This window comes from Chelonoidis abingdonii, chromosome 2 (assembly GCF_003597395.2).
Source record: "Chelonoidis abingdonii isolate Lonesome George chromosome 2, CheloAbing_2.0, whole genome shotgun sequence".
NCBI classification, from domain to species: domain Eukaryota; kingdom Metazoa; phylum Chordata; order Testudines; family Testudinidae; genus Chelonoidis; species Chelonoidis abingdonii.
In genome coordinates this window covers 223905494-223918618 of record NC_133770.1, presented here as the reverse complement: position 1 = coordinate 223918618, position 13125 = coordinate 223905494, and the positions used below count along the sequence as shown (strand labels likewise).

Below are 13125 nucleotides of genomic sequence, written 5' to 3'. Positions count from 1 at the left end.
CGACCCCCATACTAGGTGCTTGCTTTGTTTTAGCGAGGCCCGCCTTAAGGAGCATTGATTGATCTGTAAACTCTTTAAAAAGAGGACTCAGGTGGTGCTGTACCTTCACCACAAGCAGCACCTGCTTGAAAAGACCATGTGGTATGATCTGGCACTGAGGCCTTTCTTGGGTTGAGGATCACCCTCAGGCTCGGAGAGCACTGCTTCCTTTTGTTCTGGGCAAGTGCCATGCTGAAGAGACAGAGGATCCGAGAAAGAGGTCTCAGACCAGTTGGTACCATTCCAGGTTGTGGGACAACTCTGCCTCCCCCAGGAAAAGTGCAGATTGGCATGTGACCAGTTCTGACACTTGGGATGGCACTGGTACCACTGACCCTTTCCTGGAGCTGAATGGGAAGGCAGAAATCCTGTACCATCTACTCCACTTCAGGCCTCCAGGCATCCATTGAGTCCAGTACTGATAAGGGAGATGCCGGTACCGACTGCATCCATGCTGCCAGTGTACCAACCAGCCGCAGACCTACTCTGCCTTTTGGTCCCAACCTCACTCTTCATCCAGGACTTTCTCAGGGCTATGGCACCTATAGCCCTCTGATGGAGTGAGCCACTGAACCCTTGTGTCTGAAAACACTGCATCCAGATCTCCCCTCCCTGTGGTGGAAATGGAGCCAGTACCAGAAGCAGTTGGGGAGGACCTTGGCACTGGACTCTCTTCCGACTCACTGCATTAAATGCTGGAGGTGCTCTCAGGGCAGCTTTTGCCATTCTTGATGTTGATGTATTTTGGTGCTCGGGTACTGCTGTTTATGCTGTGACGGACACTGCTTGCAGCAATGGCATGCTCTGTATTAAGGGTACTTCCTTCATTGGGGCACCAATTCCTGCCTCGTTCTAGGTGACAGATGAGTCAGACTGCCTATTGGCTCCCTCAGGCATTGCTCCACCCATGTTGCTGAGATCCTGGGACACTTTTGATTCCGAGTTGGGATCATCATCTTCCCGCTCTGCATCATCTGATGAGTTCCAAGGTTCTGATGATCTTGCTGCTCGTCATCCCCTGATGAATTCCCAGAGATCCCGCTCTTCATCCCATTAGATGCTGAAGTCACCCATCAGGTCAATGGCAGTGGTTTCAGATCAGCTGCAAGCCCAGGTATGGGTGGACTTCCTCCCTGCAGAGCTGCTGGAGTCCTCCCTCCTGGGATGTCTTCCCATGGGTGAGAGTCAGTTTGGCTTAGCTGAAACCTTCTTCCTCGTTGCTGGATGATGCTGTGCTGCTTGGTTCGTCCTCCCCCTCTATTCCAGAGGGCTTTTTATGCAGCGTAACCACTTTCCTAGGCATCCAGGTGGAGTTTCTTCAAGAGAACATGCACAGACGGGTGGACAATTTACAGCCTGCCATCCCTGGAAGAGTGATGCTCCTGTTCAGTGATGTGCTACTTGAGCCAGCGAGAGCCTTGTGGAGTACACTGGCTGTGGTATACTGGTAGCTAAGTGCATTGAAAAGCACTACTTTGTTCCCATGCAGGGATTTGAGGGGTTCTCTTCTCACCTGGCCCCGAATTCCCTGGTCATAACAGTGGTAAACAACAGAGCTCAGCAGGGTGAGTTCAAGTCTGCCCACAAGGGCAGAGACTTCAAGTGGTTGGCTCTTCTGGGCAGGAAGATCTATACTTGTCCCCACTGTGACGTTGCACTCCATATGTTTATGGAAATATGCTTGTGAGTGTGAATATAATGTAACTGGAATATGCTTTCTGCAAAAGGTCTCTTATAAGGTGTTTCTACAAAGCTTGTAATCTGCTGACTGTGTTCATCCTATTTGTATGAATGTATCATTCTTTTATCTGAAGCTGGAAATATGAAGTGTTACTCTGAAGTCTTATTGTAATTATGCAAAGTGTGGGTCATTAATAGTGGCTTGGAATCTTGAGGGATCCCATTGACTAGGACAATTGGTTGTAAATGGCTCTGTTTACTTACAAGTCTTCCTGTGTTCATGTGAGTCAGCTCAGGAACAGTGGAGGCTTGGGGTCTCACAGGACATGTGACCATGTCACCTGGTACTGGAATCCATCTTAAACCTGGTGTTTTTCCATTTAGAAGGAGGTGTGGGAACCCGTGAGAGACAAAAGATTCTCTCCTTGTGAGAAAAATGACTGCACCCTGCATCCTGTGATCAGTTCCCTGCACTTCACAGCATGGCTACTGCATGGCTAAATGAAGAGGAAGAGAAGTGTTCCGAGGCAGTCTGACAAGTCCTACTCACAAGTAGGAAGTCCTCCGCTAGGATGGCTTATTTAGAGAAATGGAAGAGGTTCCTGGTGAGGTCCTGGTGAGACACAACTGACAGAGGCTTCCATCCAGGACATCTTGGATTACCTGTTAAATCTTCAGAAACTGGGCATTGTACTCAGTTTGCTGAGAGTGCATGTGGCGGTAATGTCAGCGTTCCACCCCACCCCCACCCATTCAAGGAAAGTTTGTTTTTTCTAATGCCATGATGATGAGATTTCTGAAGGGGATTCTCTGCTTCCATCCTCTGGTCCGAGCAGTGGTTCCCTTGTTGGACCTAAACACAGTTCTGGTGGCTCTGGTGGGCCCTCAGTTGCATCCTGTCACTGCCCCCTGTCTCAGAAAACTGCGTTCCTGATAGCCATCACTTCAGCAAGAAGACTTGCAGGCCCTGCTGGTTGAGCTTACACTCAGTTTTCCAAGGAAAAGGCCTTTTATCCAAGATGGTCTCTCAGTTTCATCTGAATCAGGCAGTGTATTTACCTGCATTTTTCCCTAGGTGCTGCTCTTTGGGGAAGAGTGAGCCTTTTCTTTTTAAAAAATGGAACAAGTTAATTTGTGTCCTAAAAGGCAATATTTATTTGTCAGTGTCTGTTTAATATGTAGTAAACCATTTTGAATGACGAACTTGTTACTAACAGTTGTCTATACACATAGGATTTCAGATATGGACAGCACTGAATATAGTGAAGATATCTGGTTATCAAACTCCTCTAAGTTGGATGATAAAGATATTGGGATGTATTGTGAAGGTAAAGATGTTTCAAGGTGTTTGTTCTGAATGACAGAATTTTACTAGTAAATTTGTTTTCCCTTCTGTAACATAATTTTCAAAATTGTAACAATGATTGCAATATACTTAATATATACACATTTTTAAAATGTAAATATCTTCCTGATTTGCAAGGTGGAAACTAAAACACAATAGTATATTAAGCACTGATAAATCACAGTCTCAAAAATTGGTCTGTTTATGCCGAGACAGCTTTCATTTCTATGGTTAAACCCCTACTGCATTTTAGGCATTTAGGGTCTGAACCAGCCAAAAATAGCCTCTGTGGCTGCTGGAAATTCTAGAAGCCTTTTTTGCTTGACATCTGTGGACACAGATTATTATAGTAATAGTAATACAATGCATTCATACAGTTGTCTTGACAAAGAGGCTGAGGCTCTTTTACAATTCATGCAATTAAAAACAATATTCAGTACATACCTTTTCAAGTTTGATTTAAAAATAAAACAAATTTGACTTTCCATTTATCAAAAGGAAGCCAATTACATAACTTGTCAATAAATATTAAGGGGCAGAGGTGAAATCCTGGCTCCACTGAAGTCAGTGGCAAAACTCCCATTGATGTCAGTAAGGCAAGGCTTTCACCCCAGATTTTAAGATGTGGCCTCCCTTTCTGTGCTTGCAATTTTTTGACTTTTTTAAGCCTGCTGCACACAATAGTTTGGTCTCCTGTGGGCTGTAATATTTTGGTCTAATTCTTCTGGTATGGAAATGCCTGGGTTGTGTTTAGTGGCTTGTCTTATATAAGAGGTTAACTAGATGATCTGGTGGTCTCTTCTACCCTTAAATTGTAGGTGTATAATGGGAGGCCCAGCTTCAGCCCTTAAGACTGTAGTTTAAAACATTTTAATATTTTAGGTGCAGTAACTCCTCACTTAACGCTGTCCTGGTTAATGTTATTTCATTGTTACGTTTCTGATCAATTAGGGAACATACTTGTTTAAAGTTGTGCAATGCTCCCTTATAAGGTTGTTTGGCAGCTGCCTGCTTTATCCACTGCTTGCAGGATTCTCTGGAAGAGTAGCCCCTCTTCATGGGGATTAGAACTAGGGGGGCCAGCAGCCCCTGACCCATCAGCTCCCCTAAATTCCCTGTAAGGTATGTGGCTCAGCAGCTGCCTAGCAGCAGTTCAGGTCACCCTCCGCACACTGCTGTGCTGCTCCTGACCTGCCCTCTGCCTTGGAGCTGCTCCTGGGAGCTTCCTGCTTGCTGGGTGAGGGGGACAGAGAGGTGATGATGTCAGGATGTCCCCCTGTTCCTGCCCTCCGCTCCTTTCCCCCTCTCCACAAAGTTGAGGAGGGGACAGTCACAGGGCTCGGGGACAGAAAGAAGCTATTGCTTCCTGTCTGAACTGGCTGATCTGCTTAAAAACGCAACATACTTGAAGTGTGGTCAGCGTACTTAAATGGGCAATGCACATCTCTCTCATTCATGCATGCAACCCCCAGCACTTTGGAAAGTCAGCACCTATGCAGCTGTCAGGAAGAGGGAATGCTGCGCTCCAACTGGAGAGCGTGTGTTCATCATCATGTTCAGTTTTTTCATGGAAGTGTTTGTAGCTACTGCCCTGCAGCTATTGTGTTTTCTCTCTCTTGCCTCAGTCCATGCTGCCTTGTAGAGTGTGAGGCTACATTAACAACAGCGTATTAACCCTGAGGGCTCAGCCAAGTGCTAGCTCATCATTTAGCAGAAAGGCATTCTGTGGGAAATATTCCACCCTCTTACTTCACCACCTCAACCAAGCTTTACAATCATATTCCACCCTCTTACTTCACCACCTCAACCAAGCTTTACAATCATTCATTGCTGTGTACAGTATTAAACTGTTTGTTTAAAATTGTTTAAAACTTATACTTTATATGTGTATCATGTCTTTTGTCTGGCAAAAAATTTTTCCTGGAACCTAATCCCCCCCTATTTACATTAATTCTTATGGGGAAATTGGATTCACTTAACATCGTTTCGCATAAAGTTGCATTTTTCAGGAACATAACTACAACTTTAATTGAGGAGTTACTGTAGGTGTATAAATCAGAACAGCAGATCTTGACCTCAGAGATTCTTTTATGGAAATTATTTTAACCTTAGTGCTTGAAGCATGTTTTGTAGCAGGTTTTCACAGAGTGGAATTATGACTAAGTCTAAATGCTCATGGTAAGATGATATTGGGACCCCATTGAGATTTATCGGGGTACAGATGTTTTAATAAGGTACTTTCTCAGCAAGAAAAAGTACATTAAAGGGATCTGGAAGAATTTTGCAGTTGTACTCCTCTCTGGATAGTATCCCCATAAGCAAATGAGAGCTTATGTCGTCAGCCATTTTACTATACATTTACTATACTCTGTATCTGAAATAAAGTGAGGGTACAGAGATTAAAAAAGGAGCACTTAAAGATGGTAAAGTAATTGCGGAAAAACTTGTAGATTGCCACGTATTCGCAGGGGCGAAAGGAAATGCAGGCCTGTTATTTACCAGGCTGCAAGTGGCAATAGACTATATAGGTAAGGGATGCAAGGAGAATATGGGCCACGATGCAAACTGCAGACACACACAACTAAAATTAATCAATTTAAAGTTTTATTGGGGATAGTTACAAGGGGTAAGGGAGCAGCGTATGATTAGCTAATAGAGTTAATAAAACTTAAAACACACAATGACTAAAATATCTACTAACAATATTTATAAACAAAGATGCAGCATTTAGTAATAACTGATACTTACAAATACAAACCAACGCATAACGACCGGCAAACGTAGAAACTCTGTTTGAAACACGTGAGCTGAGAGAGAGGCTTCGAGGTGATCAGGCTTGGTTACGGGGTACACAGGATACACAGGATTCGTTTTTCTTTCTCCTCTCCCTGCCTGCACATGGCAGGGCGACCTAAAGTACCTACTATGACATCACAGAAGTGTCATAGGGGACGGGGTCCAAAACCTGTGTGTGTTCATTTCTGATTGGCACAAGCATGTTTACACCAAGTAGGGGAGCAGGTGCCAAAAAGTCTGGCTTCGCCCCCAAAAGGTGAGGTGATGCATATTGTTGTAGAATGCGTTCAACATTGAATGACAAAAGAAGAGGCCAGGGCAATACCCGTACGGCAAGTTCTACAGGATGCAGACAGGAACTCATCTTAACATTACTATACTCTGTATCTGAAATAAAGTGAGGGTACAAAGATTAAAAAAGGAGCACTTAAAGATGGTAAAGTCATTGCGGAGAAACTAAATGAATTATTTGCTTTAGTCTTCATGGCTGAGAGTGTTAGGGAGATTCCCAAACCTGAGCCGTTCTTTGTAAGTGACAAATCTGAGAAATTGTCACAGATTGAAGTGTCATTAGAGGAGATTTTGGAATTAATTGATAAACTTAACAGTAACAAGTCACCAGGATCAGATGGCATTCACCCAAGAGTTCTGAAAGAACTCAAATGTGAAATTGCGGAACTATTAACTATGGTTTGTAACCTGTCCTTTAAATCAGCTTCTGTACCCAATGACTGGAAGATAGCTAATGTAACACCAATGTTTAAAAAGGTCTCTAGAAGTGATCCCAGCGATTACAGACCGGTAAGTCTAATGTCAGTACCGGGCAAATAAGCTGAAACAATTGTAAAGAATAAAATTGTCAGACACGTAGAAGAATAGAAATTGTTGGGCACAAGTCAACATGGTTTCTGTAAAGGGAAATCATGTCTTACTAATCTATTAGAGTTCTTTGAAGGGGTCAGCAAACATGTAGACAAGGGGGATTCAGTGGACATAGTGTACTTAGATTTCCAGAAAGCCTTTGACAAGGTCCCTCACCAAACACTCTTACTTAAATTAAATTGTCATGGGATAAGAGGGAAGATCCTTTCATGGATTGAGAACTGGTTAAAAGACAGGGAACAAAGGGTAGGAATAAATGGTAAAATTTCAGAATGGTAACTAGTGGTGTTCCCCAAGGGTCAGTCCTAGGACCAATCCTATCAACTCAAATTATCTGGAGAAAGGGGTAAACAGTGAGGTGGCAAAATTTGCAGACGATACTAAACTGCTCAAAATAGCTAAGACCAAAGCAAACTGTGAAGAACTTCAAAAAGATCTCACAAAACTAGGTGATTGGGCAACAAAATGGCAAATGAAATGTAATGTGGATAAATGTAAAGTAATGCACATTGGGAAAAATAACCTTAACTATACATACAATATGATGGGGGCTAATTTTGCTACAACTAATCAGGAAAGAGATCTTGGAGTCCTCGTGGATAGGTCTCTGAAAATGTCCATGCAGTATGCACTGGCAGTCAAAAAAGCAAACAAGATGTCTGGAATCATTAAAAAAAGGATAGAGAATAAGACGGAGAATATCTTATTGCCCTTATATAAATCCATGGTATGCCCACAGATGTGGTCTCCTCATCTCAAAAAAGATTTACTGGCATTAGAAAAGGTTCAGGGAAGGGCAACTAAAATGATTAGGGGTTTGGAATGGGTCCCATATGAGGAGGGGTCCATATGAGGAGAGATTAAAGAGGCTAGGACTTTTCAGCTTGGAAAAGAGGAGACTAAGGGGGATATGATAGAGGTATATAAAATCATGAGTGGTGTGGAGAAAGTGAATAAGGAAAAGTTATTTACTTGTTCCCATAATATAAGAACTAGGGGCCACCAAATGAAATTAATGGGCAGCAGGTTTAAAACAAATAAAAGGAAGTTCTTCTTCACATGGCACACAGTCAACCTGTGGAACTCCTTGCCTGAGGAAGTTGTGAAGGCTCAGACTATACCAGGGTTTAAAAGAGAACTAGATAAATTCATGGAGGTTAAGTCCATTAATGGCTGTTAGTCAGGATTGGTAAGGAATGGTGTCCCTAGCCTCTGTCAGACAGTTGAGATGGATGGCAGGAGGGAAATCACTTGCTCATTACCTGTTAGGTTTACTCTCTTTGGGACAACTGGCATTGACCACTGTCAGCAGATGGGATACTGGGCTGGATGGACCTTTGGTCTGACCCTGTATGGCCATTCCTATGTTCTTATGTTCTTAGGGGAAAATACTATTGAAAGTGCCAGTTTTATATTGCAAGGAATTGTGTATACTAGGAACTGGCAGTCTTTGGCACGTGGCCTGTCAAGGAAATCGGCTGGTGGGCCGGACCGTTTGTTTACCTGCAGCATCCGCAGGTTCGGCAATCGCAGCTCCCACTGGCCGCGATTCACCATCCAGGCCAATGGGGGCTGCAGGAAGCGGCGGCCAGCACATCCCTCAGCCTGCGCCGCTTCCCACAGCCCCCATTGTCCTGGAACGATGAACGATGAACCGTGGCCAAACGTGCAGACGCTGAAGGTAAACAAACTGTCCTAGTAGCGGATTTTCCTGACGGCCTATGTGCCAAAAGTTGCGGATCCCTGGTATATACTTTGGTATATGTGAATAGGACAACTTTAGCTGAAGGTAGGTGTGTGTGTGTGTATGTAAACATATATTTGTGTATATATATGTACACGTATATATTGTTTTATATGTAACTTTTAAAAATGTATTTTAAAACAGCAGGACTTTAACCTTAAAGCAGGAAACAAAAGCAGTGTTATCAGAGGTTGCTGAGCTGATTAAGCGACTAGAAGCTGAACGTAAAGAGGCTGAAGAAGCTTTGAAGCGGGAAAAACAGCGAAAGAAAAAGCTTGTAATGAAAATTGATTGCATGTCAATTTGGAGGCTTCAGCAATTCCCTATAGCTGTACAAAAAGGTATTGTGATTAAAACTAACAGTTTTCATTAAGTTATAGTCTGCCTATTATGAGGGAGAGGATAATCAAGGACAGTTAGATTGGAGTCACATTAGCTTTTCTGGCACTGCAGTAAACTATTGACTTACAGTTAGGAATTTGGTTTACTTAAACAACTATGCAGAAAAAAATTGAACATATGATGGAACAAATGAGCATTTATTTAGGAAATATCTCAAAGGAATGAACACTGGGAAGAGGAAGGAATTAATCAGGATCATGCAGGGAACGTGAACAAGGAGCAAAAACATAAAATTAGACTAAAGTAAAAAAAAATTGTTTTTAGGAATAATTAAAATGTAGAAATACTTGGATAAAGATCTTATTAATATTTAGTAGGAGCTGTTCTGTATATTATAGGAGATTGGAATAGATGATTTTGGTCTTTGGTACTCAAATATCTAGATCATAGGTGGGCAAACTTTTTGGCCTGAGGGCCACATTGGGGTTGCGCAACTGTATGGAGGGCTGAGTAGGGAAAGCTGTGCCTCCCCAAACAGCGTGGTCTCTGCCCCCTCCCACTTCCCACCGCCCTTAGAACTTCCAAACCATCCAACCTCCCTTGCTCCTTGTCCCCTGACAGCCCTCTCCCGGGACCCTTGCCCCCTATCCAAACCTCCTGCTCCCTGTCCCCTGACTGCCCTGACCCCTATCCACACCCCCGGCCCTTGACAGCCATCCCGGGACTCCCACCCCCTATCCAACCACCCTCTGCTCCTTGTCCCCTGACCACCCCCTCCCGGCAGCCCCCCCCCCCCTAACTGCCCCCCCAGACATCTGAGCTCCTTATCCAAACGCCCCCTGACTCACTGCCCTCCGACCCCTATCCACTATCCCCTGTCCCCTCTGACAGGCCCCCCCGAACTTCCCACTCCCAACCCTTCCTGCTTCCCCATCCACTGACCGCCACCAGAACCTCTACCCCATCCAACCACCTCCTCCTCCCTGGGCTGCCCCCCAGTTAACCCCTGCTCCCCATTACCCCAACCCACCCGCTCCTGCCCCTTACGCAGCAGGAGCTCGCAGCCACGACACCCGGCCCAGAGCCAGCTGGCATTCCCTATGCTGCCCATGGAGCGGCGGGGCTGTAGTGGCGCCTGCGCTGGTGCGCGTGGCTGCGGGGAATGTGGCGACAGGCAGAGGAGGGGCCCGGGACTAGCCTTCCCAGCAGAGCTCAAGGGTGAGGACAGGACGGGTCCATCCGCGAGGTATTTCCAGCAGGATAAGGAGGTGTTATTACCATTTACATAAGGCTGCTGATCAAAGACCCATCTGAAATATGTGTGTGCAGTTCTGGGTGTCCCTGTTTTACGAAGATAGAATTCAACAACTGGCAACAGGTTCAGAGACAGGCTACTAGGATAATCCGAGGAATGGAAAACCTGCCTTATGAAGGAAGACTCAAAGACGCTGGCTTGTTTAGCCTGGCCAAAAGAAGGCTGCCGGGGGAGTATGCTTGCTCTATACTAAATATATCAGGGGGATTAACGTTAGGGAGGGAGAGGAATTATTTAGCTTAGTACTAATGTAGCCAAGGACAAATGGTTACAAACTGGATATTAGGAAGTTTAGACTTGAAATTAGACGAAGGTTTCTAACCATTAGGGAGTGAAGTTCTGCAAACAGCCTTCCGAGGGAAGTAGTGGGGGCAAAAGACTTATCTGGCTTATAGGACTAAGCTTGATAAGTATATGGAGGGGATGATATGATGGGATAGTTTAATTTGGGCAATTGATCTTGGATTATCAGCAGATAAGTCTGCTCATGGTCTGTGAGGGGATGTGGATGGGATGGGAACTGAGTTACATGCCAAGAATTTCTTTCCTGGGTGCTGGCTGGTGAGTCTTGCCCACATGCTCAGGGTTTAGCTCGGATCGCCATATTTGGGGTCGGGAAGGAATTTCCTCCAGCGCGATTGGCAGGCCCTTGGAGAGTTCGTTTCAGCCTTCCTCTGCAGCGTGGGGCATGGGTCGCTTGCTGGCGTGGATTCTCTGCAGCTTAGGTCTTCAAACCACAATTTTGAGGACTTCAATAACTCAGTCATGTGTTAGGGGTTGTTATAAAAGTGGATGGGTAGGGTTCTGTGGCCTGCCTTGTGCAGGAGGTCAGACTAGATGATCATATTGGTCCCTTCTGACCTATGAGTCTATGAGTCTATGAATCTGTGTGTCCCGTGTGCCGTAGTTTGCCCAGGTCTGATCTAGAAGGTGGTCATAGGTTTAGGAAGGATGTGTACTGAGAAGCCTGTTGATATTCCTCATTGTCTCTGCTGTAAACAAAAAAAACACAACATCCCACCATAGTCATCAAATATATTGCAATATTTTATTGCTAATTATACTCAAAATTCCCTATTTATATTTATGTTGTGAATTAAAGGTGAACCATTTTATGTATTATAGTATCTTTGTTGTAACTTCTTTTTAACCATGACAGCAGTTTAAACGTTAAAAAAGAAAACTCTCCTAGAATAAGAATAAAAGGTTACAAGTAGGCACTGTTTTCAGAGAAAATAATTTGTGTATGAAACCTTATCTTAAACCAAAACTGTTAATTGTATAATAGTTTTTCTGTAGTTTTTTCTTTAAAGTTGTTTTTCTGATTTGAAACTGAATATTATTCCTGCATCTTTATTTGGGATGAGTTTTAATACAATTAAGTTTAACTCTTTATTTTGCCTTTGTGTGGCAGTAACTTATTAAACATAAACAGAAAAGTGATATGTTGATAATCTACCTACTCACCGTCTGATGCTTTTTTGTCTTTCCTACAGTGGGCGGCTCTAGGCACCAGCGCTCTAAGCATGTGCCTGAGGCGGCAAGCTGTGGGGGACGCCCTGCTGGTCCCTACGAGGGTGGCAGTAAGGCAGCCTTCAGCGGCTTGCCTGTGGGAGGTCTGCCAGTCCTGTGGATTTGGCAGCAATTTGGCAGTGGGTACGCTGAAGCCACGGGACCGGTGGACTTCCCGCAGGCAAGCTGCCGAATCCACGGCACTGGGACCTCCCGCAGGTAAGCCGCTGAAGGCTGCCTGACTGCCGTGCCTGGGGTGGCAAAAAAACTAGAGCCGCCTCTGCTTTCCTAACCTATCATTGATAATCAGTCTAAATTTTAATTGTCGTTAGACAATGACTGATAGTGGCTTTGGAAATAGGAGAGTCTGTGTTCGGGCCTTATCCACTTCCAATGAGTGCCTTTGTCCTTCTGAGAGGCAATATGTCAGGCAAGAAAAACATGATGGTACTTTTACAAACATATTTTGAGGAAAGAGGAGGTATTTGGATAGAAGGTCATCAGCCTCACAATTCATTCACAGAGTGAGCTGAAACTACTTTAGGGAGAAATTCATGCTACAACTGAAACACCAGTTTATCAAGGAAGAATTGCAAGAATGAGGAGACTGATAACTATGGATTTTAATTCTTCAGTACAATGTTTCACGATTATAGCTACTAAAAGGGTTACTTTCTCAGTCATCAGCTGCAGTGATAACTAAATCATACTCATGTATTGCCATATGGATGTATTAGTTTCAGTATACTCTTCTGCACTTTGATTAGGAATATGAAATGTTTGGAACATGGAATATAATTAACACATTTTCAGTTTTGTTAATAGATGCAATGATATAATTTTTTTTTAAATCAGCATGGGATTCTAATGTGAGAAAACTCTGAAACTCCACTCCCTTGAGTTACATCACCAAAGCCAGCTGATGAGATTCTTTCCTTATATTAACTTGTATTGTCATTGTCATCATTATAGGTGTTGTTATTTATTCAAATGTAAAAACTATGCTAAAGTGGAGTTAAGCAGGAGAGTACATGTAAGCAGAGTCAGGATGAGCTGTACCCTGACATCTGGTGGTGAAGTATGGGAAGTGTGGAAAGAATGTCTGGAATGCGAAATCTCAAATATTTGCATAGGCACGCCTACCCCATCCCAGACTGCCGAGCTGTGGGACTGCTTTGTGACAGAAATGACTCAACCTCAGTTGGGTGGTACTTGCTAGACAAGGGACATGGGTTCCAAAACCCTGTGAATAGAGAGAGGTTGGGGACAGGTATTTGTGCCTGGTGGTGCAGGCTCCTTGTGGAGCTAGAAGCACCAGTTGCACCCCCTCCTCTCTCCACTGTGGAATGTCAGAGTTGATTTTTTATTCCCTTAAGACTCTAGATACAGGTTGCTGAGCTGAACTCACTTTGGGCTAATGGTGCACTAGCAGTGGGCTCCCCTACTATGTGCTGAGATCACTAAGAGCTG

General features: G+C 44.1%; 1 protein-coding gene across 1 annotated transcript in view; it reads left to right on the top strand.

Annotated features, from left to right (window-relative positions):
* CCDC178 (coiled-coil domain containing 178) overlaps positions 1-13125 on the top strand; it is a 379540-nt gene that overhangs the window by 15249 nt on the left and 351166 nt on the right. Inside the window, 1 exon segment of the mRNA XM_075061966.1 lies at positions 8631-8827. Coding sequence (XP_074918067.1) covers positions 8631-8827 — 197 coding nt within the window.